Source organism: Lolium rigidum, chromosome 5 (assembly GCF_022539505.1).
Source record: "Lolium rigidum isolate FL_2022 chromosome 5, APGP_CSIRO_Lrig_0.1, whole genome shotgun sequence".
NCBI lineage: Eukaryota > Viridiplantae > Streptophyta > Magnoliopsida > Poales > Poaceae > Lolium > Lolium rigidum.
In genome coordinates, this window is record NC_061512.1 from 49626230 (window position 1) to 49642211 (window position 15982).

General features: G+C 49.6%; 1 protein-coding gene across 1 annotated transcript; it reads right to left on the bottom strand.

Moving 5' to 3' along the window:
- Positions 1-3777: 3777 nt before the first annotated feature.
- LOC124655128 lies at positions 3778-5552 on the bottom strand. The gene is made up of 2 exons (XM_047194085.1): positions 5400-5552; positions 3778-5123 (listed from the first exon to the last, which is right to left on the bottom strand). Exon 2 carries the CDS (start codon positions 4984-4986, stop codon positions 4036-4038), a length of 951 nt encoding a protein of 316 aa, XP_047050041.1. The 5' UTR covers positions 4987-5123; positions 5400-5552; the 3' UTR covers positions 3778-4035.
- Between the last annotated feature and the right edge of the window lie 10430 nt (positions 5553-15982).

A 15982-nucleotide genomic window follows, 5' to 3' on the forward strand; every position in this document is an offset into this window, starting at 1 on the left:
CGGAGAGCACGCAGCAGACGGCCATGGCGACTGGGCGTCGGGGAGCAAGCGCGGGCGAGCGAGGCACTGGGGAGCAGCTCATGCGGGAGGGAAGGAGGAGAGGCCGGGGAGGAGAAGGAGAGTAGCGCCGGCGGAAGAGCTAGGTGGGGGAGGTTCTGGAGCGGCGGCGATGCGGGGGGTTGGGGTGGAAGACGTGAGCAAAACACAGAGAGAGGATAAAGGAGAGAGAAGCAGTGGGGCCGGCTGGGTTTCTTTTATTTTATTTTTTATTTCCTTTTTATTTCTCTCTTTTTCTTTGACTGAAAATTTAATTAGATAGAAAGAATGCATGCTAAATAAATTGTATCGAAATGGATGTTTTGTTATTTTGTAAATGGATATTCATGTGTATAAGGGCATTTCCAACGGGGCGACCCAAATCGCGCCACGCGTCCGGATGGGTCAAGTCGGACAAAAACGCGGCCACATGGTTTTCGCGCGCACGGGAACATTGGTGCGCGCGGGAACTTTCCCGCGCGTTCCACCGTCCACCATTGCTATCCCGTCGAAGTCTGCCATTGCGCAGCGCCGCGCAAGGAAGATGAACCGCATGGCGCCTGTTTGGGTCGCCGCGTTGGACGCAGCGTGCGACCCAAACGGACACGCGGACGCGGGCCGCTGTCCGCGTGTCCGCTCGGCCACCCAAACGGCCCAAATCGAACGGCCCAGCGCGTCCGTTTGGGTCGCCCGGTTGGAGATGCCCTAACATGCTTGTACACTTAATCAACAAATATACATGTTCACGAAACTCTGAGGGTATTTTAGACAATTTCTCAGGATACAGCTAGACAGCCAGTCAAGTTGCCAAACAGTGAAACTTGAAACAGCAGCTTTTCCTGCACAGCAGCTTTCTCTGCACAGTCAGCCAGCCACAGCCCAAACAAACACCCGCTTGGATTGCTCTCTGACCAGCTTCATGTCCTCCTCGAGTGAGGGCATCTCCAAAACTTGTGCAGCAGGGATTCGTCCCGGTAGCAGGCTATACATTTTAGAGATAAGTCCATATTACACCCTTAAATTTGCCCTCTTTGATCTTCCTTTGCTGCAGCTCCTCGCCCACCGCAAGACCAGACGCCGCACATGTATCTTAGCCTTACCCAGGACATCCGCAGGCCAAAGAGCAACCCAGCCCCTGTGTTCATCAAACGTTAGAGGATGAGCCCAGCCAGACTGGTTCGGCTTAAGCTGTGTTTTCAGATGGTAGTCCGAATTGACACTGAAAATTCCATTCTTGGTGTAGTTCCATGCACTCCAAAAAAATACTTAGATGTGCATCATGTTAGCATCAGCACTAACAAAAATCATGCAAAAACTACAGGAAAGAAGAAAAAAAGACAAAATGCTCAACTTACTTAATATGGATATCTCGATTCCCCTTCAGTACTACAAGCATAGGATTCTGGGTGCAAACATCAAACTAATTCAAGCTGATTGAATTATGTGGAGGTTGGTGTGCTCCATCCACTGATGCACTCTAGCCAAGTTCAGTCTATTCACTAAGCAAATAATATCGCCGAAAACCCGTCAAATACATTTTGTGTTCATTGCTGACTATTTCAGTTGCAGGTGCTGAGCAGGCATTCACTTCCCCATCTCACTGTTGCAATACTGAAGCTTCAACTGGCCAGACAAGGTTGCATGCATCTTGAACGATTCATCACCTGCACAAAGCTGTAGGAATCACATATACACCATACTGTTGCTTTGGTTCCTTATGCAGTGCAAGACAGTGCAATGCAGTAAACTGACACACCCAAAAAATGTAACTTAAATCTCTCAAGGAACAGAGACAGAGCCAAATAACAAGCTGGCCAGGCTTCAATCGCTACAACTCCTAGTATTAACCAGTCTGATGGAAATTCGATAAGCAGGTGGAAACCTGACATGGAATTTAAAAGTAGTTTCAATGAACTGAAAGCACTCAAGTTCCAAGGCATTAGTTTAAAGTTACAACTAAATGACTTCTTTCTTACATTTTTGAATATCACGTTCATGAGAATGAAAACAAAGTCAACAGAACAAACTGCTTTTGGGGATGCTAAATGTTTCATTTTTCACCAGCTAAGATGAAATGTGGCGGCCAAGTGACATAGCATACACGTCAGCACCTTACCATGTCAGCAACTTAAGTAGAAAAGCAACCAGAAAATCAGAATAAACTAAATAAAGCAGATTTTTTTAATAATCTGGAACTTTTACATTTAGAAATAGTCAAAGGGCAATATGGAAAAACGAATTCATTAGTCCACAGTCCACACATCACATGTACCTAAACTCCTTTTAGTGGCCAGTTTTAGTTTTCTCCCCATGGTTAAACTAGAAAAAGGTTCAAAGAACAATCTTAAAATACATATTCCTGAATTTCCTACAAAATAAAAATTCCTCATAATATTATTATTACTCCGTATTATTACTATTGTTATTTTATCTGCTTTCTGGATTTTCTATTTTTTAATGAAGTTGCTGACATGAAAAAGTGCTAATGTGTAAAAGTGATGCAACATGTTGTCTCAGTCAGCAGAAAACCACTTGAGATAGGGCCAAGGGGTAAAATAAATTGATTCAACAGTTTAAGGTTTAAAACAACCCGTCAGAGTTCAAGGTTGATTACTGAACTTCTGCAATTAATAGCTGAGGTTAAAAAGTGGAGTTTTTATGTTGGTTTAGTGAAACCTAATTGATATTTGCAAAACTTTATATGCATAATATTCATTAACTGTCAGGATCAATAAAATTAAAACAGATATTTTGGTGGAAGAATTATTTATTAAAGATAAATTTGCAGAAGCACTATGATCAGATTGTGTTGCAGTTTGCTATACAACGCAAAGAAAAGCTAGATTCAGAGGCATGAAACTTAACCTGCACGGTAATGCATGAGTAGATGTTCCAGACATCAAATGTTATTACCTCAAGCACCCTAGCACTCAGAAAAAAAAAAGAGCAATTGGCAAAGTCAACAGCCGAATTTTCACCCTCATAACTCTTCAAGAAAATTTTACAATGCAGACCTCCGTTGAACTTGAGCACCACGAACCTGTTGACCAGGCCTTCACCAGGTCGAAATTTGCACCACAAACACACGATCCAGTGTTTGCTGGTTGTTTGCACACTCCAGACTCCACTTAACATTCGAACCAAATCCTAGGTGACCATGACACACACATACGCACATCTCAGATTAGTGAATGGGAACCAATGTGAACTCATTGTCAGCAGAAAAAGGGAACCAGAGACATGAAGAGCAACCATAGTTAATAATAACCTATAATGATTCGCAACAAAGAGTTATAAAACTATAATACTACATGGATAATGTAGTAAGAGGCACCATTCTGCGCATGCCACCATATATTTCAATGCTTAAGCAGAGAGCAATTCCAATTTTTCTTTGTACACATGAGTTGATGACTTTCTCTCGACGCCATGGATAAGCACATCTGAAGTTAATAACTAACTCAGCTGTTAATATGCGAGGATGGCATATACTTTCAAATTAACTTGATCCAAAAAAAATTAAGATACCTGTGGGAACTCAGAAGCAGAATGATAAACAATTCAACTTGGCAGGTAGCAAGAATGTTGTTCGCGGTGCATGATAATAGAACAAAGATTACGGGCAGATATAAGAAAGATAGGGATAAAGGATAGTTCTTGAGCAGAGCAAAGATAATAGATCAAAATTATCAAAGAAAACAGTCACACATCCAACCGATGGAACATGATTATCTGTGCAGGTAGGTAAGTAGCAGAAACTTTTTATTATGTGAATAATCACAAGTAATGAAAGCGCACTATGATGTACTGAAATCCCAAGATGTATCATCCTAACCAAAAACACTGGGGTACCCCCCTCAGCTCTATGGCAGTCAAAATCTACTTCACCTCAAGCTAACTAGCTGTAGATTTCTATAACACCAATCTATGGCAAAGGATTGCTCACTCTGCGAACCATAACAATTGATGAAGTTCTATGAGAAAAATAGCTGCTGCCATTTAGTTGTCAAGAAGGTGAGAAGTGATCTTCTCGTATTGCCTGGCGTAGTCGCACCCCAGTAACTGAGGATTAGACTGTACGGCTGTGCAAAGATCTAGCAGTGAAGCTTGGTAGGAGCAGCCTAAATCTGAAGCAGAGCCATTATTCCTCCCACCATTTACAGCAGCAGCGCTCCCATTAGCTTCACGCGTCCTAGTTGTGTTTCCTCTTGCTTTGGCAACACCCAAACAAGACTTGAGCATCTGACTTATGTACACATTCAGCCCAGAGTTCAGCAAATCAGCAGAGTCTAGGGATATGCTAAGGCCTTCGGCCTTCAGCTTATTCTCAAGTAGCTTCGACAGGTACTGTGTATCTGGCAATTCACCATTGCTGTAGCAGACCTCTGAAGCATAAGAGGTCGGAGGCTGAGAATTCTGAGCCTTGGGGGGGATTCCCAGCGGAGCCCTGATCGGGCTCTGACTCTGCACACACACCGGGCTTCCCCTGGCTTGGTCAACCTCCTCGCCTTCCTCCACAGACACAAACTCCCCGGCCCCTGGATGGCCAAGAGGGGACTTTCCAAGCGGACTTGGCTTATCTCCGAACCTCCTGTCCCGGCTACCCACCGGTCGCACCCTTCTCGCCAGCGGCACGCCACTTGCCAACGGCCCGTTCGTCACGGTGCTAGTCTGCGAATTCCCGGTGGGCGTCTGCCTGCTGGGCGGCGGCCCCAGCGACATACAAGCATTGCCGAGGATCGACCGGACGAGGAAGTTGTGAAGCTTAATGTTCTCCTTCCCCAGTGCAGTCACACAGATCTTGTCAAACTCGCTCTTGCCAAGCTGAAACCCCAGGAACTTCTTCAGGCTGTGGAAGTAGAGGTCGGCGCGCTGGTGGCCGATCTTCCTGACTAGCCGAGACTTTATCTCGGCCGTGTCGACGCGAGCAACTTTCCTGGACGGCTGCATCTTGGAAGGAACCACGCCAAATGTGGCAGCTCCGCGAAGACGAGAGCAAACCCTAGCTGCTCGCCGCCGAACACCCACGTGGAGCTCCGGCAATCCCCCGGAGCGCTGGCGGCAGGAAGTGCCCTGGAAGCGGGAATCTGCGTAATAATCAGATCAAGAAGTAGAGTTAGAACGAAGATTTTGCTACGGGTTGCTCCGTGATCTAAAACAATGTTTGGAGCAGCAACAGGTTTATACTCCAAAACAAAGTTTCCAGCAAACCCATTCTTGGGGAATCAACAATCCAGAGCAAACCCGCGTCGAATTGTACGGACACGACGAACTCGCGGGCGAAATACGATCGAACCAGCGCCCGATTCCCTCGATGAAAAATTTGGGGAAGACGGAGGGGATTAGGGGGAGGAGGCACTGACCTTGATCGGAGAGGACGGACGCCCGAGCCCGAATCCGACGAACCGAATGCGAACTCGGCGATAGAATGGATTTTGTTTTTTGGTTGTGCTGCGGCCGCCGCAATTGGGGAATTTTTCTCCTCCCAAATTTATTCCCGTGGTGGCGACGAACAGAAGAGCAGTGTCAATTTGGACTCCCGGTCTAATGTCTGGCTGACTGCTGGGCCCGCTCGTCATGTTGAAGCGGGTGGTGCCGCCAGAGTGGGCTCGCATTCTTCGTTTGGATTGCCCGGGCCGAGACTTGCTCAAACCTGGCCAAGGGGCCGGCCCACGGCACGGCCCGGTCCGATAAGGAGTTACCGTGCCTGGCACGGCACAGCCCACTAGGGCACGCTAAGATAACGGGCTGTGCCGTGCCCGCACGTGGGCTTGACATACAGGTCCGGGCATGGCCCCTTTGCTTATCATGCCGGCCCGCGGCACGTTAGCACTGTTGGGTACGTTTGGCACGTTGTGTCTATTTTGACCAAACCTCGTGCCGTGCTCTTAGCGTGCCGGCACGCCAGAGACGTGCTTCGGCCCGTGGCAGGCCAGCCCGACATGTGGCTTAACGGGCCGTGCCTGGCCCGTGACCCGTCTTGGGCCGTGCTCAGGCCGCCACCCCGAGCCCGCGTGCCAGCACGGCACGGCACGGTAAGAGGTGGGCCGGGCCAGGCACGGCACGCGGCCCGTTAAGCGTGGCACGACACGCGTCCCGTTAACCGGGGGAGCTCGATTTCGGGCCGAAATTCGACCGTTGAGGCTGGAAATTGGATCGTTGGAGCCCATGACGACGTGGACTAGCCGTTTGGGACGTTTTATTCGAATTTCTGCCCGTTTGAAGGGCTATTTTGGTCCGAATTTGGCCAAATTTTTGCTATAAAAAGACCAGCAGACCCCTCTCATTTTCCACACTCAAACATGGCTGATCGTCCTCCAACCCCAAACTCGCATATGTTCGGCATGTCTGACTTCGGTCTTGATCCCACCCAGTATAATCCCTACGGCCCTCCTCTCGTCGACCCCAACATCCCCTTTACGCAACAACCATTTGATCCTTCTCAATATCCGGCATATACACATTCTTCCCAACAATCTTCCACGAGCCAAAGCACTTCCACCACCACCACCGGTACCAAGAGGCGTAAAAAAACCTCTCCGGTGTGGGATCATTTCGAAGAAGAAGAGTATGAGGAGGACGGTGTGATGAAGCTCCAAGCTAGGTGCAAGTGGCCAGGCTACGGGAAGGCAATGTCCATGGGGGGCAAAGGAGGAATCGGCCACATGGCGAGGCACACTGCCTCGCACCAGGCTAAGGATGAGCAAGCCGCGTTGATCCAAACGCGGATTGGATTCAACTCCGACAATGAGGTACGTAATTGTTATCACCAGAATTTGACCGGATCAGAGGCGGGCCGCGATCAAGATGGGCTTGAAGAATATACACGGAAGAAATACATGAATCGGCCTTGTATACAAAGTTTGGGCTAGTTTGCCCGTGTATCTATAAATATAGTAGGATACGTGTCGGTTAGATAGAATTTGGCTCAAGCACGGTTGGGATTATTCCCACGTTAGAAAGTCTACGGACTATAAATATGTATCTAGGGTTATTGAGAAAAACAACAATCACGTTCATCACAAACCAATCTAGGCGCATCGCCAACCCCTTGTTTCGAGGGTTTCTTCCGGGTAAGCATCATGTTGCCTAGATCGCATCTTGCGATCTAGGCAGCGACACGTTTATTCGCTGTTCATGTGTTGCTCGTGCCGAAGCCTTGTTGATGGCGAGCAACATAGTTATCATAGATGTGTTAGGGTTAGCATTGTTTCATCGTATCATATGCTTTCGTCCATGCAACCCTTAGACGTCTAGCCGCCCTTACACCTATCTTAGGTGTAAGGGCGGCACCTCGCTTGATCATTATTTAGTAGATCCGATCCGTTATGATTGCTCCTTGTTCTTCAAGGATTAGTTTAATATCTGCATAGTTAGGCCTTGCAAACGGGTTGAAGGATCCAAGGTAGCACGTAGGGTGTGGTTTGCTAGCCCTAGATGAGATGTTCCGGGGATCAACTTCATGTTGGTTTTTAGGCCTTGTCTAGGGTCGGTTTATTATCACCGTGCGTGGCCGCCAGGCTCAATCACGCGTAGGATGTTCCGATTATGTGGTGAAAACCCTAAATCGTCGTAGGTCGTTTTAGCTTTATATTGATCAAGCAGGACCACCATTGATCGTATACCTCATACGGATCATGGGTGGATCGGCTCCTTGAGCCGATTCACAGGACAACCTGAGAGCCGATCGAGGCTCGTATTTAATGTTTACGTGTATGCCATGCAGGAAACTAAGCGAAGCAAATCCATCACCTTCCCGACCGGTATAGGTCAGGTGGCACGCCCTTGCACTAGCATCGGACGTGCGTGCCGAGTCTTTGCGGGCCGTCGCTCGAGGGACCAGGGCCAGCCGCAGTCCCGGGAGCCTCCCGGCTCTACTCGTGCTGCCCGTCGCCGCTCGCCGGTGGGTTTCCGACCGCAACACATTCTCGGCACGCCCGGTGGGACGGTCTTCGACATCAACCGCATCGCCATCTACATCCGAGATGGCGGAAGGTACTCCGCTCACGTACGAAGACCCGATCGAGGAGCTCAAGAAGAAGTATGACGAGGTCAAAGCGATCCTCGAAGCCGACCTCATCGGCTCTTTCCGCAGAACCCGCTCCCACGACATCAGGTGGAAGGGGTTCTCACCTAAAGGCGCGCTCGATGGAGTGGACCCGTCCGCCCCGTCGAAGAACGCACCAGGTCTCGCGTCGAGAGATTAATTTCATGGTAGCTCATTCGCTGCACCGCCATTCTGAGAGCCTGGTGAACACTTTGGAGCGTGTCGCCCTCCGGGTGATCCAGGAAATCATGAGGCATCAGCATTCTCCGTCAGGACCAGCTCTAGGGACTCACCAAGGAGAAACACCACTCCAGTCCCGACCACCGCTGCCGTTCGCGTTGGCAGCACCAGAAGTGTCGAGTTCACCGGCATACGTCGTCTACAAGATCGGTGGTGACCCTAGTGATTACCAGTTCTTGTACGAGGCGCCTAAGGAGATCCCTCACGGATACACGTGCACATACGTGCCGACCGCAAGAATCGGGCACTCACGAACCGGACCGCAACAGCAGGGACTTCCGGAACGAGCGAGGAGGAACTTCGGGAGTAGATCTTGAGAAGCGTACGTGGCTAGCTAAGTATGCCACTCCGACGAACCTCCGCAGCTCAACTCCTGCAGTTGGCTCGTAGCTTGAGAAGCAAGCGTGGCTGGCTAAGTATGCCACTCCAGCGAATCTTCGGAGTTCGACTCCGCAGCCAGCACCGCGGATCGATCGGCACAATCTTGAGAGACCGGTTCGGCATGGTGCCGAAAAGGAGGGCAATCGGCTATTCCAAGCCATACCCCAACGAGTACGATTTGATCCCACTACCACCCAAATATCGGCTCCCCGAATTCTCCAAGTTTAGTGGATCGGATGGCTCCAGCTCAATCGAGCATGTGAGCCGATATTTGGCACAGCTCGGGCACGATCTCAGCATCGGATGAGCTACGTGTGAGGTTCTTCGCACGAGTCCCTCACAGGATCGGCTTTCGGGTGGTACACATCGCCGCCACCGGACTCAATCCGGACTTGGAAGCAGCTTGGAAGAACAGGCCCACATGCAGTATCACTCGAGGCTTCCGAGGCTGGCATTGCCGATCTAGCACAAGTACGACGAAGCGCGGAGAAACGAGTGTCGAATACATCCAGCCGCTTCAGGACCGTTAGGAACCGATGCTATTCGGCTCGTGTGACCGAAAAGAAGCGAGCCGAGTTGGCGGTGGTGGGTCTCGCATCACCGATCAAGGATGTGGCCTCCCAAGCGGACTACCCTTCACCGGCGCATATGGTGCGTAAGTCGTCGTTATATGCACAACGCCACCCGCAGGTGTACCAGGATAAATTCAAGCGTGCGGTGGTCCTGGTTGAGGCAGACGAAGATGAAGGCTCTGCGGGAGATCAAGAGGTAGCAGTGGCTGAATGGACTCGGGGGGCAAGCCCCGTGTCCTACAAATGGGTTAAGCCACAAGGTCCTCCAAGAGGGTTTGACTTCAACGTGACCAAGGCTGAGCAAATTTTCGACCTCTTACTTAAGGAGAAGCAGCTAAAGGTACCCGAAGGCCACAAAATCCCCACGGCGCAGGAGCTGAACGGAAAGCCATACCGCAAATGGCATAACACGTTCACCCATACCACCAACAACCGCAGGGTGTGGCGTCGGCGGATCCAAACGGCGATAGAACAAGGGCGTCTAATTTTCAGCCAGCACGCCATGAAAGTCGACACACACCCCTTCCCCGCCGTTAACATGGTGGAGTGCACTTACCCTGGGAGGTGCCAGCCAGGTTTCTCGTTCAACATCAACATGGTAGGACCTGGGCACCACCATGGTAAGGACAGAGACGAGGGCAGCTGCTCTCATAACAAGGACGAAGAGGAAGCCGTTCCATGCGATCGGCTCCGGCACGATGGCAAGCGCTACATCACAGAGGGAGAAGTGAAGAATGTGAGATATCAGCGACCTCTCTCTGATCACCTCCTCAACAAGTACGTGAGTCAATACGACCAACGCCGACGGTACGACGACGAAGACAACGGAGATCGTCTGGCTAGCAGGTACGCCAGGAGACATCGTCGGCATGATCGCGACGAGGAGATATATGAGCGCCATGCCAAGGAGAAGTCAAGAGAGCAAGACGACGTGGATAGGCACTGGGACTGTCCCTTCTTCGTACACTCGCTGGGATTCCGGAATGAGCCGATTGCCTACAATCGAGCAATCGCCCGGAATGTAGGAAGAAGAAGAAGGATGCAGCTAACGTGTCCGTGTTCAAACGTCTAGGGCCTCTCCCGCCTCGGAACAAGCACGCTGGGTCCTCTCGGGTGGAAGATCTCGAGGAATTAGAAGACGATGATGAAGAAGAAGAAGATAAGTACCACCGGCCAAGGTGGTGCCCTGATGGACTCAGCCGTTCCCAAAAGCGTAGGGTTCAGCGGACTACGTGGTTTGGAGGAAGCCGAAAGGTTATACATCCACACGTCAAGGAAGGCGCGGCCTGATCCGGCCGCGAAAATTCAGCGAACTCGGACGAAGAAGGTCGGCCACAAAAGAAAGAGTGGCGCCCCGGACAAAGGAAAGCCGATGATGAGACATCGGCCGGCACAAACATGGTGTTCATCCTTCCGGCGGAGTTTAGTGCTCCAGGATTAGACGAAGCACCTGTGGCACAACTTGACTGCGGCCCACGGCCGGTTATCTTTGAGAAGCCACGAGAAATAAGCTACAGACACCCGAAGGCCCTGTACTTGCGAGGTTATATCAATGGGCAGCCTCGTCAACAAGATGCTCGGTGGACACCGGAGCGGCAGTCAACATTATGCCATACTCCATGCTACGTCGGCTGGGACGCTCGAGCTCGGATCTGATCAAGACCAACGTTACACTGAGCGATTTCAACGGCCAAGCATCTGAAGCACAAGGTGTTCTGAACATGGATCTGACCATAGGAAGAAAATCCATCCCTACGACGTTCTTTATTGTCGATAGCAAGAGCACCTATGCTGTCCTGCTAGGGAGAGATTGGATCCACGCCAACTGTTGCATTCCATCCACGATGCACCAATGTTTAATACAGTGGGATGGAGATGAAGTAGAGGTCGTCCAAGCAGATGACTCAGCCGAGATTTCAACGGCCGGCATGAATGTTTGGGAGACGACGAGCCAGGAGCCACTCTCGGCATCACTTTGGACGACTGCGAGCGCATCGACGTGACGAAGGACGGAGTGAGGCTGGTCTTATCCACCGGCCTGACCGTGTAACAAGAGCAAAATCTATGGACGAATGTGGCAAGGCCAATCCTTGTGATCGGCCCCAAAAAATAAAAAGGGATACTCTTGTCTCAAGCATGTCACGTAGTTATACTGAAGCAAGACCAAGATGTAAACCTTCATTGAACAATTCAATCAACATGGAGGCCGATTCCAGCAATCGGCCAAAATTATCCTCACCATACGTTTTGCCCGTGTTCAACGTCGATCCAACGGGCGGCGGAAAGCGGAGATACGGTTTACGTCGGCTGATGAGCTGGAAGAAGTCAACATTGGTCCGGACGGAGCCGATGTTCAAGTACAGTGCCTTGGCTAACTACAGAGCCGATATCTGCAGTTACCTGACAGATTCGGCTCGGGGGGCACCTAATCAGATGAACATGTGCGATACATGTGCAGTGAAATATTGGGGGCCGATAGAAAAATCGGCCAGTAAATTTTTTTTTTCATGATGTATAGCCGATGCACAGACATCGACTTTAGAACTAAGAAACAGAGCCGATGCACAGCCATCGACTCTAGTACAAATTACACATGATCTACCAGCTGCGTGTTCAAGGCGCGGATTTCGACCAAGTCGGTCTTCAGTTCAACGTCGAGGCCTTCTGCTCCCTCGAGGGAGTGAACGATGAGAGCTTCTTTAGCCTCAATGAACTGTTTTGGTGCCCGAACTTTCTTTGCAAGGACCTCCAACCCTTTGCGCAAGGTCGCCAGAAAAAGAGGTGATCGGCTCTGGTGTTTCTGCTGTTGGTTGGCCAAGTTGGCCACCTTCTCAACTACACTCGTAGAAGTTGCTAGGGCCAGAGTGGCGGATGGCATGGGTACCTTCTCGACTTCCTCATTGGAGGTGTCATCGGTCTGCAAAGGGAGAAGTTAGCCGATGGGAACGACAAGGGGTCAACATGCAAAATGAGCCGAGGAGAGGACGAAGTTACATGTGATATCTCCTGGTTTAATGGAGAGGCTTGCGGCTCTTTGCGAGCTCTCTTGATTCATCGGCTCTCTATACGTAGGCTGCCCTGCCCCGTTTTGATGAGAGTGTGGGAAACGGCATGTTCAGGGGCTGACCTTTTCTTGGAAGCCGACGGTGGCAAGTCTGGCTGGCTCTGCGTGGTGGTTGTCTCAGAATTGCCCGAGCTCGAGTCCCTTCAACTGGACTGTGTGTCTTCACTAGAGTTTCCTTCAGGGGGGTGTGTAGAAGAAATACAAGTATGCTGCAGAAGTCTAGAAGGATGGATGAAATCAGTCAAAGCATGGGTGAAGCTTACGTACGAGCCTTCTTCCCCCAGGAGTAGGGCTTTGGTGTTTCAGAGTCTTCCTGACAGCTACTTGCCTCACCGCTGTTCTCGCCTTGATTGAGGCTCGGGGGGCAGCTGACCTAGTAGACACTCTGTTTTTTGAAGCCGATTTGGGTGTCATCGGCTGGCTCTGTATCACAACCCTCTTCAAAGGTGGTGAGTTTATTGCAAAAGAGGACCACCGGAGCTGCCGGGAGGAATCTGAAAGGGGAGCCGTCCTCATCCACAGGGTCTCGACCGTCCTGTTGCTACAAGGAGATGAAGGGACATAATCGGCAAAACTATCCCTGAAGGAGACTGGATTTTCAAAACAACCGATGAACAGCCATCGGCTTTAGAGTTGCAAAGTATCATGGTCAGATATGAAATTACAATCTGAATTTGACGAGTGCTTGGATGACTGTCTAAATTGGTATTTGAGTCCGGCCTCATGGGCGTTTGAGAGGAAAAGTCCGATACGTTGCTATCGATTCTTGGTGCGGCAAATGGAAGACTTGAAATTAGATAGATGGAGAGTCAAATTGGAAGAACAATTCTTATTGATTCAAAGGAACGGCTTTACAAGAAAGAGCCGATGGCTCTCAAAAGGATCATCCGATGCCTAATGCACTACTACTACTAGTCCTATGCTACTAGTCCTAGTCTAAGGGCCGTTGCTGCCCTCGTCGTTGCTGTCGTGGCTGCCGTCAGCGCTGCTGCCGGCGGGCTCCTCGTCGCTGCTGCCGTAACCTTCGGCAGGGGCCCCGTACTCCTCTTCGTCGTCATCGTCGTCGTCATCATCGTCCGACCCGGTGCGGAAGCGCTTCATCGGCGGGTACTCGTCGGAGGAGGTGTCCTCCTCCACTTCTTCATCTTCCTCATCGGAAGAGATGTCTTCGCCCCAGAGAGCATCATCGTCGTCCTCCTCCTCCGAATCCCCATCAATGAGGAAATGAAGGTTGTCCTCCCCATCGGTCAGGGATTCATCATCCTCTGACCAGACGGAGAAGTCCCAGTCCGTCTCGTCCCAACGCTCCGGGGCGCGTATGTCCTCCGGCGTCGACTCGCGGGAGGAGGAAGACCGGTAGGAAGGACCGGAGGAGGAAGAGGAGGAGGAGTCTGATGGCGTGTAACTCACACGTTCGTTGGGAACCCCAAGAGGAAGGTATGATGCGCACAGCAGCAAGTTTTCCCTCAGAAAGAAACCAAGGTTTATCGAACCAGGAGGAGCCAAGAAGCACGTTGAAGGTTGATGGCGGCGGATGTAGTGCGGCGCAACACCGGAGATTCCGGCGCCAACGTGGAACCCGCACAACACAACCAAAGTACTTTGCCCCAACGAAACAAGTGAGGTTGTCAATCTCACCGGCTTGCCGTAACAAAGGATTAACCGTATTGTGTGGAAGATGATTGTTTGCAAGAAAACAAGAAAAACAAGTATTGCAAGCAGATTTGTATTTCAGTATAAAAGAATGGACCGGGGTCCACAGTTCACTAGAGGTGTCTCTCCCATAAGATAAAAGCATGTTGGGTGAAAAAATTACAGTCAGGCAATTGACAAATAGAGAGGGCATAACAATGCACATACATGTCATGATAAATATAGTGAGATTTAATTGGGCATTACGACAAAGTACATAGACCGCCATCCAAATTGCATCTATGCCTAAAAAGTCCACCTTCGGGTTATCATCCGAACCCTTCCAAGTATTAAGTTGCAAAGCAACAGCACAATTGCATTAAGTATGGTGCGTAATGTAATCAACAACTACATCCTTAGACATAGCATCAATGTTTTATCCCTAGTGGCAACAAGACATCCACAACCTTAGAACTTTCTCGTCATCGTCCCGGATATCAATGGAGGCATGAACCCACTATCGAGCATAAATACTCCCTCTTGGAGTTAAGAGCAAAAACTTGGCCGCAGCCTCTACTAATAACGGAGAGCATGCAAGATCATAAACAACACATAGGTAATAACTTGATAATTAACATAACATAGTATTCTCTATCCATCGGATCCCGACAAACACAACATATAGTATTACAGATAGATGATCTTGATCATGTTAGGCAGCACAAGACAACCATCTAGCTACTGCTATGGACCCATAGTCCAGGGGTGAACTACTCACTCATCACTCCGGAGGCGACCATGGCGGTGAAGAGTCCTCCGGGAGATGAATCCCCTCTCCGGCAGGGTGCCGGAGGAGATCTCCGGAATCCCCCGAGATGGGATTGGCGGCGGCGGCGTCTCGCAAGGTTTTCCGTATCGTGGCTCTCGCATGCGGGGGTTTCGCGACGGAGGCTTTAAGTAGGCGGAAGGGCAACGCGGGGGCCACACGAGGGCCCCACACCACAGGTCGGCGCGGCCGGGGCCCGGGCCGCGCCGCCCTATGGTGGCGGCGCCTCGTGGCCCCACTTCGACTCCTCTTCGGTCTTCCGGAAGCTTCGTGGCAAAATAGGACCCCGGGCGTTGATTTCGTCCAATTCCGAGAATATTTCGTTACTAGGATTTCCGAAACCAAAAACAGCGAGAAAACGACGAATCGGCTCTTCGGCATCTTGTTAATAGGTTAGTTCCGAAAATGCACGAATATGACATAAAGTGTGCATAAAACATGTAGATATCATCAATAATGTGGCATGGAACATAAGAAATTATCGATACGTCGGAGACGTATCAGCATCCCCAAGCTTAGTTCTCGCTCGTCCCGAGCGGGTAAAACGATAACAAAGATAATTTCTGAAGTGACATGCCATCATAACCTTGATCATACTATTTGTAAACATATGTAATGAATGCAGCGATCAAAACAATGGTAATGACATGAGTAAACAAGTGAATCATAAAGCAAAGACTTTTCATGAATAGTACTTCAAGACAAGCATCAATAAGTCTTGCATAAGAGTTAACTCATAAAGCAATAAATCAAAGTAAAGGTATTGAAGCAACACAAAGGAAGATTAAGTTTCAGCGGTTGCTTTCAACTTGTAACATGTATATCTCATGGATAATTGTCAACATAGAGTAATATAACAAGTGCAATATGCAAGTATGTAGGAATCAATGCATAGTTCACACAAGTGTTTGCTTCTTGAGGTGGAGAGAAATAGGTGAACCGACTCAACATAAAAGTAAAAAGAATGGTCCTTCAAAGAGGAAAGCATCGATTGCTATATTTGTGCTAGAGCTTTTATTTTGAAAACATGAAACAATTTTGTCAACGGTAGTAATAAAGCATATGAGTTATGTAAATTATATCTTACAAGTTGCAAGCCTCATGCATAGTATACTAATAGTGCCCGCACCTTGTCCTAATTAGCTTGGACTACCGGATCATCGCAATACACATGTTTTAACCAA

Bases quoted from the DNA above. Each gene is read 5' to 3' on its own strand.
- LOC124655128 (XM_047194085.1), bottom strand. From the start codon at position 4,986: ATGCAGCCGTCCAGGAAAGTTGCTCGCGTCGACACGGCCGAGATAAAG.